Source organism: Dasypus novemcinctus, chromosome 2 (genome assembly GCF_030445035.2).
Source record: "Dasypus novemcinctus isolate mDasNov1 chromosome 2, mDasNov1.1.hap2, whole genome shotgun sequence".
Lineage (NCBI taxonomy): Eukaryota > Metazoa > Chordata > Mammalia > Cingulata > Dasypodidae > Dasypus > Dasypus novemcinctus.
In genome coordinates, this window is record NC_080674.1 from 17,862,697 (window position 1) to 17,880,201 (window position 17,505).

Below are 17,505 nucleotides of genomic sequence, written 5' to 3' on the forward strand. Positions count from 1 at the left end.
CCTAACCAAGGAGTGGGAGGAACAGAGAACTGGCTTCCTTGGAGCCACCCCCAAGGCCATAATTGCAGGCAAGCGCTGCAGTCCCCCCCACACTCCCAGTGATGTGGTCCTGAGCCATCCCGTAACAGCTGGGAGAGGAGTCGCCTCCATGTAATTGACCCAGAGAATGTGCTTAACCTTCCATTCAGCAGAAAACACCCATGCCACACAACCAGGCTTGGCAGTCCCTCCTCTCTGGACACGGAATTACAGTCCCTGCAACAGAAACCTCATCTGTTCTTGTCAACTCTGTGCTTAGATGCTGGGAACATGGCAATTTGAAATGATCCTGGCTCCAGAGTCTACAGTGAGACAGACATCCAAACCCCGACTCGCCTCTCCCACTGCCTGACCTTCGAGGGGCTGCCGGGGCGGTTATGGCAAGTTTCCACGGCCACTGGGGCTTGACCTGTGGCGAATCGTTAGAGCTGGTCCTCCCTCCTCTGCCCCTCACCCCTGCCCCGTACATCTGCTATCTGCTCTTCCCCTGTGCTCCAGCTACCTCTACCCTAGACTGAAACCCTCATCTCTTCATGACCGAAGTACTACGATACCCCAGCAGCTGATTTACTCTCTCTGGTCTCACCTCACTTCACTTCTCTATTAACTCTTAGAGAAACTCCCTCTTTCAAAATCCTTAACAAAGATGACGTCTTTATCTCCTCAACCTCAAACTTTCCTGGCTAGCTTTAAGGCAACTAGGGTTTCCCAGTCTTGGCACTAACGGCATTCTGGGAATGATAATTCTTTGTTGAGGGGGGCTGTCCTGCGCGGGGTGGCATCTTTAACAGCAGCCCCGCTCTCTACCAATTAGATGCCCAGGAGCACCTGAGCCTCAGCTGTGACAACCAAAAAGGCCTCCAAACCTTGCCAAATGTCCTGGAGGCAAGGGGAGGGGGTCATATACCCAGTTGAGAACCACCGCTTTAGGGGTCCCCTAACCCCGGCCTTCCTATCTCATCCAGTTTCTCAACATGCCCCCAACAAACTCTGTAAGCCAAGGCAATCTTCTCCCAACTCCATGAGCTCGTCACACCCAACCCACTCTCATCTCTCCATCCTCCTGCATGGTGTCCTGCTAGCCTAGCCTTTCCATCCAACCAGCTCTCATCCCTTCTTTGTAGGATCATTCTTGCCAGCTCCCCGCCAGGGCTTTCCAAGGTCTGCTCAGGCTCTGACTCATCTACAGATTAGCCCTCCCCATCTCTTATCTCTTTGTACCACCGACACATCCCCTGTTTTTGTTTTGGGCTGTGATTGTTTTGTCTTACTCGGTATATCTGTAAACTTTACTAAATGGAGGAGGAGTTCCCTGGCAGAAAGAGCATGGCCAAGAATCTCAGGGAGGAAGTCTGGGGTCCCAGGCCACGGGGGCTGGGATTCCAAGAAGGACAACTGCCTGGCAGGTTGTTGGGGATGGGAAAGGTTGACAAGGTGGAGCCTCAGGGAGGAACCTGTAGCTCTGGGGAGGGAATCCAGCATTAGGGCCTAGGGCAGGGGTTGGCCCGACAGCAACTGTGGAGAGAGCCATGGTGTTCTGTTCTGGGTAGAAGAGCCAAATAGGGCCAGTGGCAGGCTAGACTCATGCAGACCTGTGAGCTCTCATGTGAGGTCTGCCCAGGCCCTGCCCGCTGAAGGACAAGTCTGATAACTCAAATCCAAGGCAGAGCTACACCCACAGGAACAGTTAAGACTTCAGGCTCACAGAGTCAAGAATAAGACTGTGTTTTCCACCCACAACTTGGCCCTCAAGGAGAGACTTTTTCAATTGCACAAGACTGTATCATATGAGGTGGCCTGACTTGATCTCCCCATTAAATTGCAAGTTTCTAAACTAGAGACAATATCATAAAGCTCTTTGGAATCCTCCTCAATGCAATGCCAAGTTCTGGGCAGGAGCTTCCTAAATAAATACTTGTTTGGTATTAGATGAATAAAACGGGGAGAAAGGTACAAAGATTAACCAAGTTTCTAATGCTTTCAGATATCATCTAATTTTTAAAAAATATGGGGGTTATGATATCTGGCCTTTTAAAGAATCTAATCTAATTTTTAGATTTAAAAAGGGACACTCAGAAGGTTCAATGATTAACCCAGAACCAAAGAGCAGGTTAGTACAGAGAGGAGAAAAGGAGGCCTAATCCTGATTTGCCCATTCTGAGTATGTTTTTCTCTTTATTGCTCTCTATCCCATTTTAATGGAGAATGCCAATGTCTAGAAAAAAAAATTGTATTGGGATCCAGTAAAGTTTCCAGGCAATAAGGGTGGTCTCCAAGGAGAAGTTCATGGTCAATCTTAGCAGAGGACAACAGACATCCACCTGGAAAAGAGTCCAGCTCACCAGTAACCTGTGTGACCTGCCTACTCAGAACAGAGAACAAACAAAATGGAAGATGAAGACCTAAGTGGGGGTGGGTGGGTGGGTGGAAGGTCACTCTTACCAGTAACATGCTTAAAAGGAGGGCACCCATGGTAGGCTAAGTAACGGGCCCCTATCATGGTCCATAAACTAATGATGTGATTAAGATAAGACACCTTGAGATGGGGAGAGTAGTCCGGAATGGTCAGGTGGGTCCAATCTAATCAGGTGTCCTTAAAAGATGAGACCCTTTCTGGGCTGCAATCTGAGAGAGAAGAAAGGGGAAGAGCTGGGAACCAGCTTGGAAGTTGGAGAAAGGAGCCCCAAGTCAAGGAATGCAGTTGGCCTGGAAGCTGGGACTCGCCTTTGGCTGACAGCCAGCAAGAAACAGGGACCTCAGTCCTCCAACCGCAAAGATCTGAATCTGCCAACAACCAGAGTGAGGAGACAGATCACCCCTCAGAGCCTCCAGAAAGGCTGGGACAGCCCTGCTGACCCCAGGATTTCAGACCAGTGGGACCTAAAATCCCACTGTTGGACCTACACGACCATAAAGATAAATGTGCATTGTTTTAAGTTTGTGCTAATTTGGTACGGCAGCAACAGAAAACCAATACAGTACTCTAGTACTACTCAAGTGTTCATTTTTCCCTCTTAAAGATCTCAACAGGCATCACTCAGAGCTGGGATAAAAGCGGAAAGGCCCTAGCTTTCTAACAGATGACAGCTCTAGCCTGATGCTGCCACAGCATGACAGGCAGGGACTGACATCCCACTGCCAACAGCTTCAGCGATAGTAAGAAAATCTTGGTGACCGCTTATGAATAATAATAATACAGTTATCCAAACCTCAAAAGGAAGGTAGATCAGGACATAATTAATGGAAATGGACTGCAAATTGGATGTACGAAAATCTTCATTCCAGGAAAAAAGGCCAAGATCCTATTCCCAGGGTTTATTGGGCAATTTAGTTCTCAGGTCTAATACCATTATTGTGGAAAAGGAGGGTGGGGAAACAAAAAAGGTTTTGTCTTTTTAACCCCTTGGGTAGTTTGTGTGTGTGTGTGGGGGGGGTTTTCTCCCCGATTGACTTTTTCTTGACCACTAAAAATGTATAAGAACTCGCATCTTTTCTTTAAAAAACAGAAGTAGAAGTTCTGAAATACAAGAGACACACAGTAAAGAACTCTAAAGTTAGCTTCATAGGTTATCGACTTTTATAAATTGGGTTATTTCTACTATGTACGGCATTTATTTTACAGACACCATTGCAAAACCAATGTGTGCCTGGCAGTTGTCCTTAGCTCAAGGAAGACAAAATATATAAGTCCTTGACAAATCTAGCAAGAAAACTGCAATGTGAACCAGTATTTAGTTACGTGACAGCACGGAAGACATGATGGGAACACATGCAAAGCACAGAGGTGGCCTGAACACGTGTGCCGAAAGTGCACTGTGGGAAAGTAGCAACTCACTAATCACCTATGAGATTTTCGAGTTGCAAAGAGAAGGATAAATGCACGTTCTGCCGACACATAGAAATAATAGAACATACAGCCACTTTTGCATTAACATATATGAACACTGACTTTTCCTGAAGAACATATGGAAAACATTTTCATCTTAAGATCTTGCTGTAAGCAAGGCTCAGCAAATTGAAGGACTATAATACAGAATGTATTGCTCTCTACAAGGCTGTTTGAAAACATCTGCAAACATTAGGTCAATCTAGCAAAAGTGATATTTTCAAAATGCAAAAAGAAGGCAAATAAGCATAATTTTTAAAACAATGCAACGGAAAATTAAGCATTAAATCCCCAAATATCCAATTCCTCCTTTTCTCCAATTCTTCTCCCCCAGGGTAAAGGTAGATTAATTGGAGAATTCTGAGTACAAGGTTGTCTTAAGTTTTACTTAGTTGCTTACAGGTATTTTAAAGGATGATATTCTTATTAATGATAATTACAAACTTATTGGCAAAGTTAAATATAATTCCTAATTAACAAAAGTACCAAGAGATCAAGAGTTTTTACAGTATTAAAATTTTGGCTTTTTTAAAACTATATAAATTTGAACTTGACAAGATGAATAAACACTATAAGCAGTTGCCCGCACTTGACTATAAGGACTTGCAAATAGGCAGGTGAAAGACAGACAAAATCTGCATGCCAATCAATCTTGACAGATAATGTAATGTCTGTACCACAACGTTAAAAGGTGATTACAGAAATGATTTTTAAAATATAACTTTATAAAATAAACATGGAGAGGAAAAGGCTGGCTTTTAATGGGCATTTCTTTACTTGACCTCTAGATGGATTCCAGAGCCTGAAAAAGAATAAGAATCCATAAAAAGAAAAGAATGATGAAAAAGTACATAGGTCTGCAAATCAGCATTTTCCCCTGGCCCTTAATTGAGGGAGTCAAACAATTCCACATGGCTTCTTTCTGTAACAGAACACTTACAAATAGAGTACAAGAGAATGCATTCACAAGAAGAAAGGTCAAATTACCTGGATGTGCAGAACACTCTTGAGTAAAGTGTAAACCCCGTCTAATAAAATCAAGGCAAACACTTGGGAACATGATTAATTGAACCAAGTTTCTACTTTGGCCAAACACCTGGAAACAGAGCTTTTCCTTGTATTAATTAGAGGTTTTCAAAAAGCAGGAAATAGTCTTTGGAAAGCAAAAATACTCAAACTCAAGGGTTTTTTTCAAAGGGATGAAAGTGGAACTTACATATATTTGATTTTTCTTATATCGCTGGAACAAATTATGCATGATGGCACCTCCGTGGAGCTCCGTCAAGGTAGCCATGTCCTCCACGCCCTCTTCACTCGTGGGGTGCATCGCTGTCACCTTTTGGTGCGTAATTGTGCTCTGCTTATAAGTGAATACCTGAGGGCAGAAAAGGAATCCATTCGTTAAGTTGTCACAGGAAATAGTTTTCACCGACTGACAATACAATCTCGATGTAATTTTGCAAAAGGATCCCGAACTGGCAGTAAAAATATATTGTGAAGAACTTTTTCATTTTCTTTGTGCCACTTATATACTTAAGGGGAGCAATTATTTTGACAATTGCTATTACATGTTCCTAAAGGACATCAGTCCAAGTAGTAACCATCCTTTGAGAATCACAGATAAACTGACAGTTCTCTTCTCTGCTTATTTTTTCCAATTACTGTTAGATCACTAACAGTGAAGAAACCAGCTAGCTAGGTTTTTAGAAAGTAATTTGGTTTCACTGCACAATGTTTCATATGGGATCACAGGATTCATTCTAAAGCTTCACAATAAAGTTCTTCAAGTTAAATTAGTATTTCCTAACTCACCAGAGCATAGGTATCTCTTTTCAAAGATGGGAACCCACCATCAGAGGAATGAATGGAAGAGAGCCTAGGACAAAATTCCCTCTCCACAGGGCTATACAGTGTTCGTGTGCTCTTCAGGCAAAATGATCCCACGCTCAGGTTTTTAAAATAAATCAACTTCCTTCTTTGCCTGACAGTCTGTCTTCTTTAAAATTCCAAACATCAGCCAGGAGTGCTGCATACATGTCGTAGCATGTACATGAAGTGGCTGAGTTTGTCTGACTGATTGAATTTGTATTTCTAAAATACACTCAGTACTCTTAACATGGTTGATTCAATACAGGATTAACCACATCACATTAAGCACCTCCTACTGTGCATACAAAGTTTCACCAACTTTGCATACAAACTCATGTATGTACATCGCTTGATTATGGAGCTCTATTTCATATTTATTTAATATTTGGTAGGTTTTACACTTGCATCTACTCACTCTTAAAATAAACACACACAGCAACTTGCTGGAATAGTATTTGCAGACATTTTTGATTGGGGCTTCTATTTTTAAGTACTAACCAGTTGCCTACATGGCAACAAGTGGTGTGTTATTGCAAAAGAGAATGACACTCTTCTAGAAGCAAAAGTATCAATCCAATGGTTTTCAGAGGCTATGAAAAAATGGCATGTTTTGTTTTTCTAGAGAAAAATGAAGAGTTCAGCAGCAGCACTGCTGCCGCATGAACCGCAATAGTGGGTCAGAAGCAGCCCTGGTGACCTGCTGCAGGCGGTACATGGGGACCCACCCTTCTCAGCCAGGGAGCCACCCTCTCCCCAGCTGCTCCTTGGGCCCAAACGCCCACCAGGAGATGTGCCAGGCCCTGTGTTCCCGCCTTACCCTGTGGGGGCCCACCCTGCCACGGGAGCACCCACCTGGCAGAGCACAGGCTGGAGGCCCACTGGGGGAGGGCAGGGTGGGACAGCCACGTCCAGGATGGCGAAGTATGTGAGGGTGCAGAATTGCTTAGGCACTGACATTTCATTTTAAGTCATAAACACCATGGAAGAAAGTTTTTGAAAAACCAGACTTGAGCCAAGACTAGAAGCAGCTTAGGGCAACCTGGAAAACCCCAGATTGAAGGAGTTAAAACTCTGCCCTTCCCCAGCCTGCCACATTCCTCCGATGCCATTCCCGGCAGGTTTTCCAGAAACACCGCAATCGGGCAGGTTGTTTGCATTTTCACACACTGACTGCGGGTGGTGCAGAAACAGGCCAGCAGAGGATGCAGAAAAGTGCCCTTTGTCACCTCCCCAGCTGCCGGGGCACACCCACAGGGTCTCCCCTCATTTTGCTTGCTCACAGCTCCTGCCAACATGCTGGGGAGGCTGGGGAAGAAGACAGAGCCTCAAAGCTAGCACAACCATCTCCTGCTCTACCTCTTACTTACAAACGTACCATTAGCAAGTTCTTCCCAAACGAACTCCTTGTTTCTACCCATGTCATTCCAGGTATGCAGAGAATTCCAGAATTTGAGGTGAGAAATAATTTAGATCATTAGAATTGTCATCTGCACTTAATATTGATTCTGCTTTTTGGAAATAATCGTGCATACACTGTACAACACTGAGGCACTAAAAAATGACTGAACATTTAGATCAGATCTAAATATTTCACTGTCTTTTTTTTTAATCCACTGGGAGCAGCAAGACAGTGCATTAACTGCCCAAGTAAAGAGCTCGGAGCCAGGCACAAAGAAAGCCATTAGCAGACAGAATGGCTGGAACCTGTAAATATAGCTCCCCACCTTTGTACATCTGACTTTCTCAGATATTTCAGGAGCATATTACATGCAAAATGTGGGCATACGCCCATTTTAGGAATGGGAAAATCAAAAGAACTAGAACTATTCATGCTAATGACTTCAGGAGCAGAATTACAGTAAAAGAATGCTATATGGTTACATTAAAAAAATAAGATGCTATAAGCAGAAAAATGACGGAAACATTATGCCAAGGGAGGAATCCAACTGTTCAAAACAATGATTTTCTCCAAAGAAAAGAAGTGGATCAGGAGAAATAAAAGTATTTATCAAGGAAAGGAAAGGTGAACTATTCATTTGGAGATGGGTTAATATTTGTAAAGATCTTAGGCTGGTGACCAGCACATAATAAATGCTAAATATGTGTCTGACTAATCAATTAAGAAAACCCACTCATTTAAACAAATATGTACTGGTATGCACTAGATATTGGAAATACAGCTTACATTCCAATAAGAGAAAGGAAACAATAAAGAGATAAACAAGTGTATTAGTCAGGTTCTCCAGGTAAAGAGAACAAACAGGAGATATATATATGGATATATATATATATAATGAGGTTTATTACAGGAATTGGCTCACGTGGCTCTGAGGATGGGATAAGTCTGAATTCTATAGGGGAAGTAGCAAGTTGTGAACTCCAATAAATGTTTTTCAGTGAACTCCCCAGGAGAAGTAGAAAAGTAGATATAGAAATTCTTCCTACTGACTGCTGAAATCATCACTTCTCCCTGTTAAGGTGAGATTGGATGAGACTTCTTTTGTTATTGGAGGCGATATCCTCAGTTGATGGTAGATTTATTGGCCATAAATTCAACCAGCTTACTGATGACTTAAATCCACAAAATATCCTCACAGTAACAATCAGACCAGTACTTACTTGACCAAACAACTAGACACCATAACCTAGCAAAGGTGACACATGAACTTAACCATCACAGTCTACCCCTTGTCAACCCAGCACCCATACACATCTCTTTAAACCTTCCTTAATCTCTAAATAAAAACAGTAACAGTTATAGTTTCTCCTAACAATAATCAACTGTCCTGTGTACATCTGGAAACACATTCTTTCCCTAGAAGAGGGTGCAAATCTCTGAGTCAGGATGGGTCTTATTCCCATTACTAGAGTCCTTTATAAGCAGAAGGAAATTTAGACACATGGAGAGAAAGCCACGGGGAGAGGTCAAAGTCAATGGCATCCAGAGAAGCGAGGAGATGCTGTCACAGGCTTTGCCACGTGACCGAAAAGCCAAGTACCAAGCCTCACTGGCAGCCAGCCCTAGAACGCCAGCCTTCTGTGGGAAAGCAGTGCCTTGATGACGCCTTGATTTTGGACTTCCACCCTCAAAACCATGAGCCAATAAATTCCCATCATCTAAGCCAATCCGCTGCATGGTATTCAATTTAGCAGCCAGGAAATTAAAGTAACAAGTAAATATATAGTAACACAGATAGTGATGAGTGTCTATGAAGCAAAGGGGCTAAATAAAGAGTACTCAGCAGGGGTTATTTTATATCAGGTAGTTGGGGTTAGCCCCCTTGATAAAAATAACATCAAAGCTGCATTCTTGTCTCTTAATGCACTATTGGTTGAATAAACACCTAAATTAATTTAGAGAGATTTTAAAGGATTAATAAGACCGTCCATCTTGTTGAAGAATTTTAAGGACAGACTCTTGGAACTATCAAAAATCATTTTTACCTACAACAATTAGCAGGGTGTTAGTTGAGCAAAATTACTGCCCAAGAGCAAATAAGGAAAGTTTAAGTTTAAAGAGTAGAATTGTTTTAACACAACTTTTTCAGCAAGAAACAATGGCCATGATCAGTAATAATATGTACCTCCCTGCCACCCCAAAAAAAAACCCCACCCAAGAAGAAACTGAGTTACTACAATGGCGCTTATACTAGGAGAAAGGTGGTAAGGTTAAGAATTGGAGCAAAGTATGGAAAACTTATAGACAGGAAGTCAACTTAGAGAAAATAGGGCCTCAGAACAAATAGCTCCTGTTATAGAGAAACAAACCACTGGTCACAAGATGGACTAGATTAAGCGTGGGAAGAGAACAAAGGAAACCAATAAATGATATTGGAAAAACAACTCAGAGAAGGCTTGGCCAACTCTGGGTCTAGTTGTGTATGAAAAGGGAAAAGGCATGTGGTCAATTAATTAGGTTAAAAAAAGAGCTGAGTCATTATCAATCACCTTTCATTTTTAACCTTAGAATAATACATATACAGTGTAAAAGGAAAGTCTAAAGTCACGTATATCACCAAAAGGAAAGCTAAAAAATGTAACATGGGACTGTGTAGCATAGTAAAACCTCATGTGAAATATGAATATGGGTAATATTGAATACCTAAGACTCCTTTTCTCTGAAATTGAACAAATGTTATGTATTTTAATGTTACAAGATGAATATCAGTCAGAAAAAAAACAATAATGGGGAGCAGATGCGGCTCAAGCAGTTGGGTGCCCACATCCCGCATGGGCGGTCCTGGGTTTGGTTCCTCATGCCTCCTAAGGCAACGAGCAAGAGGCTGCAACCCGCAGATGCCACAACCGCTGCAATGAGAAGGCGCCGCAATGAGCAGGTGCCGCAACAAGCAAGGAGAAGTGGCTCAAGTGGCTGGGCTCTCACCTCCCACACGGGAGGTCCCAGGTTTGGTTCTGGTGCCTCCTAAAGATGAGCAAACAATGAGCAGACAGACGAGAGTCTTCTCGGGACGCGGGGGATAAAAATTAAAAAATCAATTGGCCTATTGGCATAGATGTGAGGGCCTATTTCTTAACCAAAAAAAAAAAAAGAGAAAAAATAGCAGATGTATTATGAAGAAACCCCTGTCCCTCCCCTCCCCCCTGCCCGTGTTTATGCTATAGTTTCTATAGTATAGATTGACCTATACAGATTTCTTTTATTAACTATTAGGAAGACCAAGAACACCCTAACTTGACCAATTGATTGGCTTCAAGAGAAATTAAAAAAATTGCTAACAATGTCTTCTAGATAGACAGATGGGCCAAACAGTGTTCTCAAAATCTTGGCCACTTCATCTAATATAAGCCTGGAATTACTGCTAGAGTGGTGGTTCTCAACTGGGAGCAATTCTGTCCCGAGGGACATCTGGCAATGTCTGGAAACACTGTTGGTTGTCATGACCCAGGGGAAAAGGTGCAGGGTGCTGTTGGCAGAGGCCAGGGATACTGCTAAACACCCGAAGACCAACAGCACACCCTCAGAAAAAAAAGAATCATCTAGCCCAAAGTGTCAATAGTGCTGAAGATGAGAAACTCCGGTTCAGAAAATGCCCCCTGGCATGCCAACAACAGACCAACGCCTATGTAGATATTGTGGGGGGCAGGGGAGCGGAGACGAGAGCAAGCCAGAACCTATAAACAAAACATGTCATAAAAGCAAGTCTTTTGAAAAATATTGCACAGAGGTAACTCAAAAGCTCAGCATGACAATATTATCTAATTTACTTTTTGATTTCTTTATTTGACCCAAGTTAAAAGAGATGCTGCTGGGAAGCGGCTGTGGCTCAATCAGTTGGGCTCCCGTCTACCATATGGGAGGGCCTGGGTTCATGTCCTGGGGCCTCCTTGTGAAGGCAGGCTCGCTCGCACGCTGTGGAGAGCCACCGACCAGCAAGCGCCACGGAAAGCCAACTCAGCAAGGGCACGCAACAAAAAGAAGGGAGGGAAGCAAAAACACAGAAGAGCACACAGCAAGTGGACAGAGAGAGCAGACAGCAAGCAAGCTGCAAGTGGGGAGGGGGAATAAACACAGACACAGAAGAACACACAGCGAATGGACACAGAGAGCAGACAGCATGCAAAAAGCCACTGGGAAGGGGTTTAAAAAACTAAGATGCTGCTGATTTCTAGGTACTGGGATTTGCTAATTTTTTCTATTGTTTTCTAAATGTACCACATTATGGTCAGAGAAGATGGCCCATACTCTCTCTACTTTTGAGAGTGTATTGAGGCATTTGTAAGGGCCTACTGGGAGGACCAGATGGTGGAAGGTGTTCCATGGGTGTTAGTATAATAATGAAATAAAAACAGTTCACACTACTCAGCATGTGCTCTGGGCACACAGCCTGCAAAGGGAAGGGTGCCCCTGCCATTGGGCAGTGTGGTGGCCACAGGGCGACACGTGTAACAGGCACATAAATCAGGACAGGCCCTCCTCCTTCCTGGCCCCAGCTCTGGTACGTGCTGTTCCAGTAACAGGACCATTCTCAACCTGCTACTTTCCTCCCTGAGGTCTCAGCCCAAGAGTTATCCTCAGATGGGGACTGAAATGTATCCCCCCAAAACGCACGTTCAAATCCTAACCTCAGTACCTCCTATGACTATGAACTCATTTGTAAAGAGGATCTTGGAAGATCCTATTGTTTATGAATTCCAAAAACAGATACTGGATTATGTTTGTGAACTGGTCTGTTTCTCTGGGCATATTAGATTATATTAGATTTAGAGGTTTCGCTTTTACTTGATTAAATAATAATTAAGGCTTTGATTGGGCCATACCAGTAGGATGTTGAGTCTCCGCCCACCAAGGGCAAAAACTAAATGGAGAGTGGTTTGTTGGAGTTTTAATACTGGAGCCCTGGGAAGTAACTGCACATAGAAGCAGGTATGTGAGGAAAGAGAGAAGGCTCCATTAGACATGGCGGAAGCACCGAGAAGAGAGACAAGCCATTCACCTGACAGTTTACAGCTGGCCTTGTGGAGAGAGCAGACAGCTGAGGCCAGAGAGAAACAAGTCCCGGGAGAGAGTCAAGACTTATTCCAGCCTAGAGCTGAGATTGAAAGAAGCTGGGGACCATGGGCTCTCAAGAGGAAGAGGAAGCCAGAACCTTTGAAGAGGTCAGCAGCCATCTTGCTCCAACATGTGGCAGCAGAACTGGGGAGGGATGCAATTTACGCTTTATGGCCTGGTGACTGCAAGCTCCTACCCCCAATAAATACCCTTTTACAAAAACCAACAGATTTCTGAGGTTTTGTACCAGTACCACTTTGGTACAAACCAACTAACACAGAGGCCAAACTGAATTAGGGTGGGCCCTAATCCAATATGACTGGAGTTCTGATGAGCAGAGGAAATTATTTGGACACAGTCGTGAGAGTGAGGAGACAGAAGGAGACGGATCGCCAAGTGATGGAGGAAGCGACCGAATTGTAGATTACCAGCAAGCCATCCCCAGAACACACCACTTTGGAGAAAGCATGGCCAGCTGACAACTTGATTTTGGACTTCTCTCCTTTAAAACCATGAGCCAGTAATTTCGCGTTGTTTAAACCAATCGTTCTGTAGTATTTATTATAGTAGCCCTAGCAAACTAAAACATCTTCTCAGAAGGGACCAGGTGTCTGACCTAAAACACTCCACCCCCTGCCTCCTTGTTCTACCATACACTGTCCTCATAGCTCCTGATGACAGTTTCCAATTGCTTATCTCTTACCCTACTTGCAAGAAACCATCTCACCCCAATGTGGATACTCTGGCTCAGGACCCGCTAAACTCTTGACCACAACCCACAGTAAGAAATAGGTTTGACACTGTGATCGACAGACACACACAGTTAATAAAAGTTTCACAAAACAATTAACCATCAATGTGTGATACACCCTAATATTTTTTATTCTATTTCATTTCTTCCAAATGCTGACTGTGACCCTCTAAACTGATTGCACACCCCACTATAATGGGCTGCTAACCTTTAAAAACACTATTCTACAAGGGCAGGAACCATGTCTACCTTGTTTCCAGTGTCCAGCCTTGGCCTAGGTGTTGACTTGGAGCGATGCACCAGGAAAATCATGTTCTTAAATGTAATCTTTTCCTGTGGGTGTGGACTCATCATGAGAGTGACCTTTTGATGAGGTTTCTTCAGTTAAAGTTGGCCCAGTGCAATCAGGATGGGTCTTAATCCTCTTATTGGAGTCCTTTCTAAGCAGAATGAAATGCAGGCACAGAGAAAGGCATGGCGGGAGCAGCTAGAGGCGGAACAGCAATGGAAGCCAGGAGAGAAGGGAGAGGCCAGGGGAGCCCTGGACTGAGATCACCAGCAGCCGCTGCCAGAATGCACAGTCTTCAGGGAAAAAGTGTCACCTGGATTTGGACTTTTTCCAGCCTCAAAACTGTGAGCCAACAAATTCCCATCGTTTAAGCCAATCCACCATATGATATTTGCTTTAACAGCCCAGGAAACTAAACTGACCTACGACACAGATGTAATAAATAATGAACAAATGGGCCTAGCCTCAAACTGGGTATAAAAACACGTAAGAAGAGGCAGAGCAGTGTAATGAACAAAACATGGTCTTAGGATCAGATATGGCTGGATTCGTTTCTCCTAAGTCCATGGTACGTACAGCTCACTGACAATAAGCAGTGATATTTAACTTCTCTGACCTATGATTTTCCCCATCTGTAAAATAAGGATCTTCACCCTATTTCGCACTTTAAAAATAGTATCTCATTCACGAAATTACTGTGAGGATGAAAGAAAATAACGTAGGTAAAAGTCATGGTGAAGAGAAGATCAATAAAAGGTAGCTATTCCTATGAGGTGGAGAAAATGTAAGAAACAATTGTAAACATCCTAAAAGGAAATAGTCAAGTCTCAGGGCACAGGGAGGGAGGAGAGGAGGCTCTTTAGGTAAGTGCCTGAACACCAGGTGTGCTGGAGGAGGGGGTGAGCAAACCGGAGGGGCGCTGCGCTTTGCAGGACAATCTTGACCTGTAAACTGCTTGATGAACAACTATTTCTCAGAACACTTTCTTCTCCTATTTAATCCCTCCAGACACATCTGGCTTGCCTTGTTTAGACTGCCCCCAGAATTCTACATGTTTCTTGGGATACCGCTCTTAATTTATTTCCTTTGTTGTTGTTTTTGGCACATTAATTCATGAATTAAAGTAAGGATCAACGAGGAAGATTAAGACATTTGCCTTCAACATATGGCTAAGATTAGCCATCACATAAACCAAAAAGGAGCTTCCTGATGTTAAATTTCGGTAACTCTTAGCTGCCAGCCTTTCAACAGCTGGTGTATGCCCCCTGCAAGTGCCAGCATTATGCTGCACTAAGTAATTTAAACTGGTACTCATGTTCCCTTGTAACCAAGAACAGGAATGATCATCTTAGAACTGCTAGGACGAATCTAAGAAGGAAGCTACCTTGAACTTATTTTTGCTACTGTCTCAGGAAACATCCTGAGAAAGTATCTGGGGCATGAAAATGTAAAGTCCTCTAGAAATATTACGTTGAAATCTAATCATAGGCAAAATTATACATGTTCACTCACCTAATGTGCAGCAGAAAACAATGGCAACAGTGCCTTGTTTTCAGCTCACACTTGTTAGAGGCTTAGCATCCTAATTACTATGTCACAGGGAGCTAAAAATTTTTGTTATAGAAACATTATTGTGTTACTTTAACCTCCCTTGGGTAAGTTTGTTAGATGCTGACTACTTAATAGAGGTAAAGCAAAGACTGTTATTTTCCTTTACAAAGATTCAAACTAGGGAAGCAGATGTGGATCAAGGAGTTGGGTGCCTGCCTACCACACAGAAGGTCCCGGGTTCAGTTCCCAGTGCGTCCTAAAGAAGACAAGCTGACGCAATGAGGAGACACAACGAGCAGAGAGTGGAGATGATTCAAGTGATTGGGTGCCTCCCTTTCTCATGGGAAGTCATGGACTCAGTTCCTGGTACCTCCTAAAAAAGAAGTTGAGCAAACAGAGGGAGCACACAACAGACAGACACAGAGCAGACAGTGAGTGCAAACAACAAGAGGTGAGGAGAAATAAATAAATAAATCTTTTTTAAGAATTAAAAAAAAAGATTCATACTAGTTTGTGAGATGAAGTCACTTAAATCATCATCAGGTTTTCAATGTCTTTTGGATTCCCATGCTTGGCATGTCGGTGCAGAACAAAACAAAGAGGCCCAGGCAGAGGGAACGGGTATTTAGTCAGTGCTGCCAGCATCAGTTATTTTACCTACATTACTTCATTTGACCCTCAGAAGGGAATATTCTATTAGTCATTTTCTTAAGGATGAATTCACCCAGGATCAGAGGAGTTAGGAAACTTGCCCAACAGCACACAGCACAGCAGCATTCAATTCCTCGGTGTCACGGAAAACAGCACAACTGTCCTGAGTTCCAGCTCCAGCGCTGAAGGGCTGAGTGCCCTGGGCAGGTTCTTCAGCTTCAGGGTCATTTGTAAATGTGTAAGGAAGGTACTGCGCTCCCCACGCAGAGGTGCTGAGAGGAGGGCCCACGTGTGTAAAGCATCTTGTCCGGAGCCAGGCCCTCATAAAAAGGCCAGTTGCTGATACACACAGGATTCCCCCATTTTCCTTGGGCTGTTCCTCTTCTAAATTGACTGACATCAGGGGAAAGCATGGCAGGATTAAATCAAGGAATAAGAGGGCAGAGAGATCACCAAGGGCGCAAGTACTGGCGAGGGCATTAAAAAGAACCGTGTGTGCCCTTGGAAGGTGAGGGCAGAGCAGAGGAGAGAGCGAGAAGCCCGTTATCACACAGAGCTGCCCCGCGTGCTGGGCGTGCGCTCACTCTTTCCATTTATTTACTCTCTTCTTCCCTGAATCGTAGGTGCTGGGCTCCACAGGGGAACCTGGGAACACGATGAGTCATTAGAGGGTCCTGGCCCTTCCCTTCCAGGGGCTTAGAGCCCCCTGAGGCACTCAACAGGGACACCCCCACGTGCGATGCAGGCTGCACCGAGGCCAGGCCCGCGTGCTGTGGGCCCCAGCCAGGTGGGGCGGGAAAGGAGCAGGCAGGGGGGCTGCCGGCACAGGGCACCCTCCCACGCAGGGGGTGCCTGAGGGACCGAAGGCCACGAAAGTGGTGAAGAGGGACAGACACCGTCCACCGGCCCATCAAGGAGCCTCCAACGTCAAACATCACCCTCCGATGATCTGCCAATAGACCAGACACAAAGAAGAACCCTCACTACAAGACGCAATTCCGGGAACCGACTTTCTAGAAACTCCATCAGAAGGCGACGTCTTAGTCACTTCCATCAGCGGTCGCCGCGAGCACCCTCAGCCCCCCAAACAGAGGCGCAAGCATCAAACCCCGAGGAAAAATATCGGCGATGATGCGCACAGCCGAGCGAGGCAGGGGGCTTCGGGCAGATCTGTCTCGGATTCTCTTTTTCTTTTTTAAAGATTTATTTTTATTTATTTTCCCCCCTTCCCCTCCTCCTGCCCTGCTGCTTTTGCTGTCTGTGTTGTCTTCTCTTCTCATTCCCGCACCAGTCACAGTTCTTTCTAATGGCACAGCAGTGCCAACAAAGGCAGGCAGAGAGACAAAAGTGAGGGGTCAACGAGTGGAAAACCTCAGAGAAAAGAGCACAGGAGCAACACAGCGGCTGGGTCGTGTCGACAAGCAGAGCTGTGTGCTGGGGCAAGGCTCCCCGTGCAGGGAGGAGGCTGTGGCATAACTGAAAAGGAGCACTTGTGCACAGGCTTTGAGCCTGTACGAGGGCATTTGCATAGGAAGGAAAATCCCTCATATCCAGATTTATATGCAAGGTGAGGAACTGACCAGTCCCAGGTGAAAGGGCCTTGCTGTTTTGTGGAACTGTGCACAGGTTTCTTTTAAATGCTCAACTGCATTACTTCGTGAATCACAAGAGCAAATTTGGGGTGTAATTTTTAGGAAAATCTGCACAGAGAAAATCACCTTTGGTGCTCCAGTTGTGCTAAGACGTGTCATAGAAAGCTTTCTATAGTGCCTTTTGTTCTAAGCAGGCCAAGTCTATCTAGAAAAGGAAAACGTTCAGATCCCATAAGCCAGACTTTCCTCGTTGAAAAAACAAGAGATCACTATATAAGACACTTGTGTTATCACAGTTAAAAAAAAAAAAATCCATGATAAAATATGCTAGATAAACAGTGTAATCCTCAGTTTATTTCCTAAAAC

At 44.1% G+C, this 17,505-nt stretch overlaps 1 protein-coding gene across 1 annotated transcript in view; it reads right to left on the bottom strand.

Annotated features, from left to right (window-relative positions):
• The window catches only part of MYO10 (myosin X), a 236,880-nt gene that overhangs the window by 123,158 nt on the left and 96,217 nt on the right, over positions 1-17,505 (bottom strand). Inside the window, exon 3 of the mRNA XM_004453918.4 lies at positions 5,142-5,300. Within this exon, the coding sequence (XP_004453975.1) occupies positions 5,142-5,300 (159 nt within the window). The remainder of the gene's footprint in view (positions 1-5,141; positions 5,301-17,505) is intronic.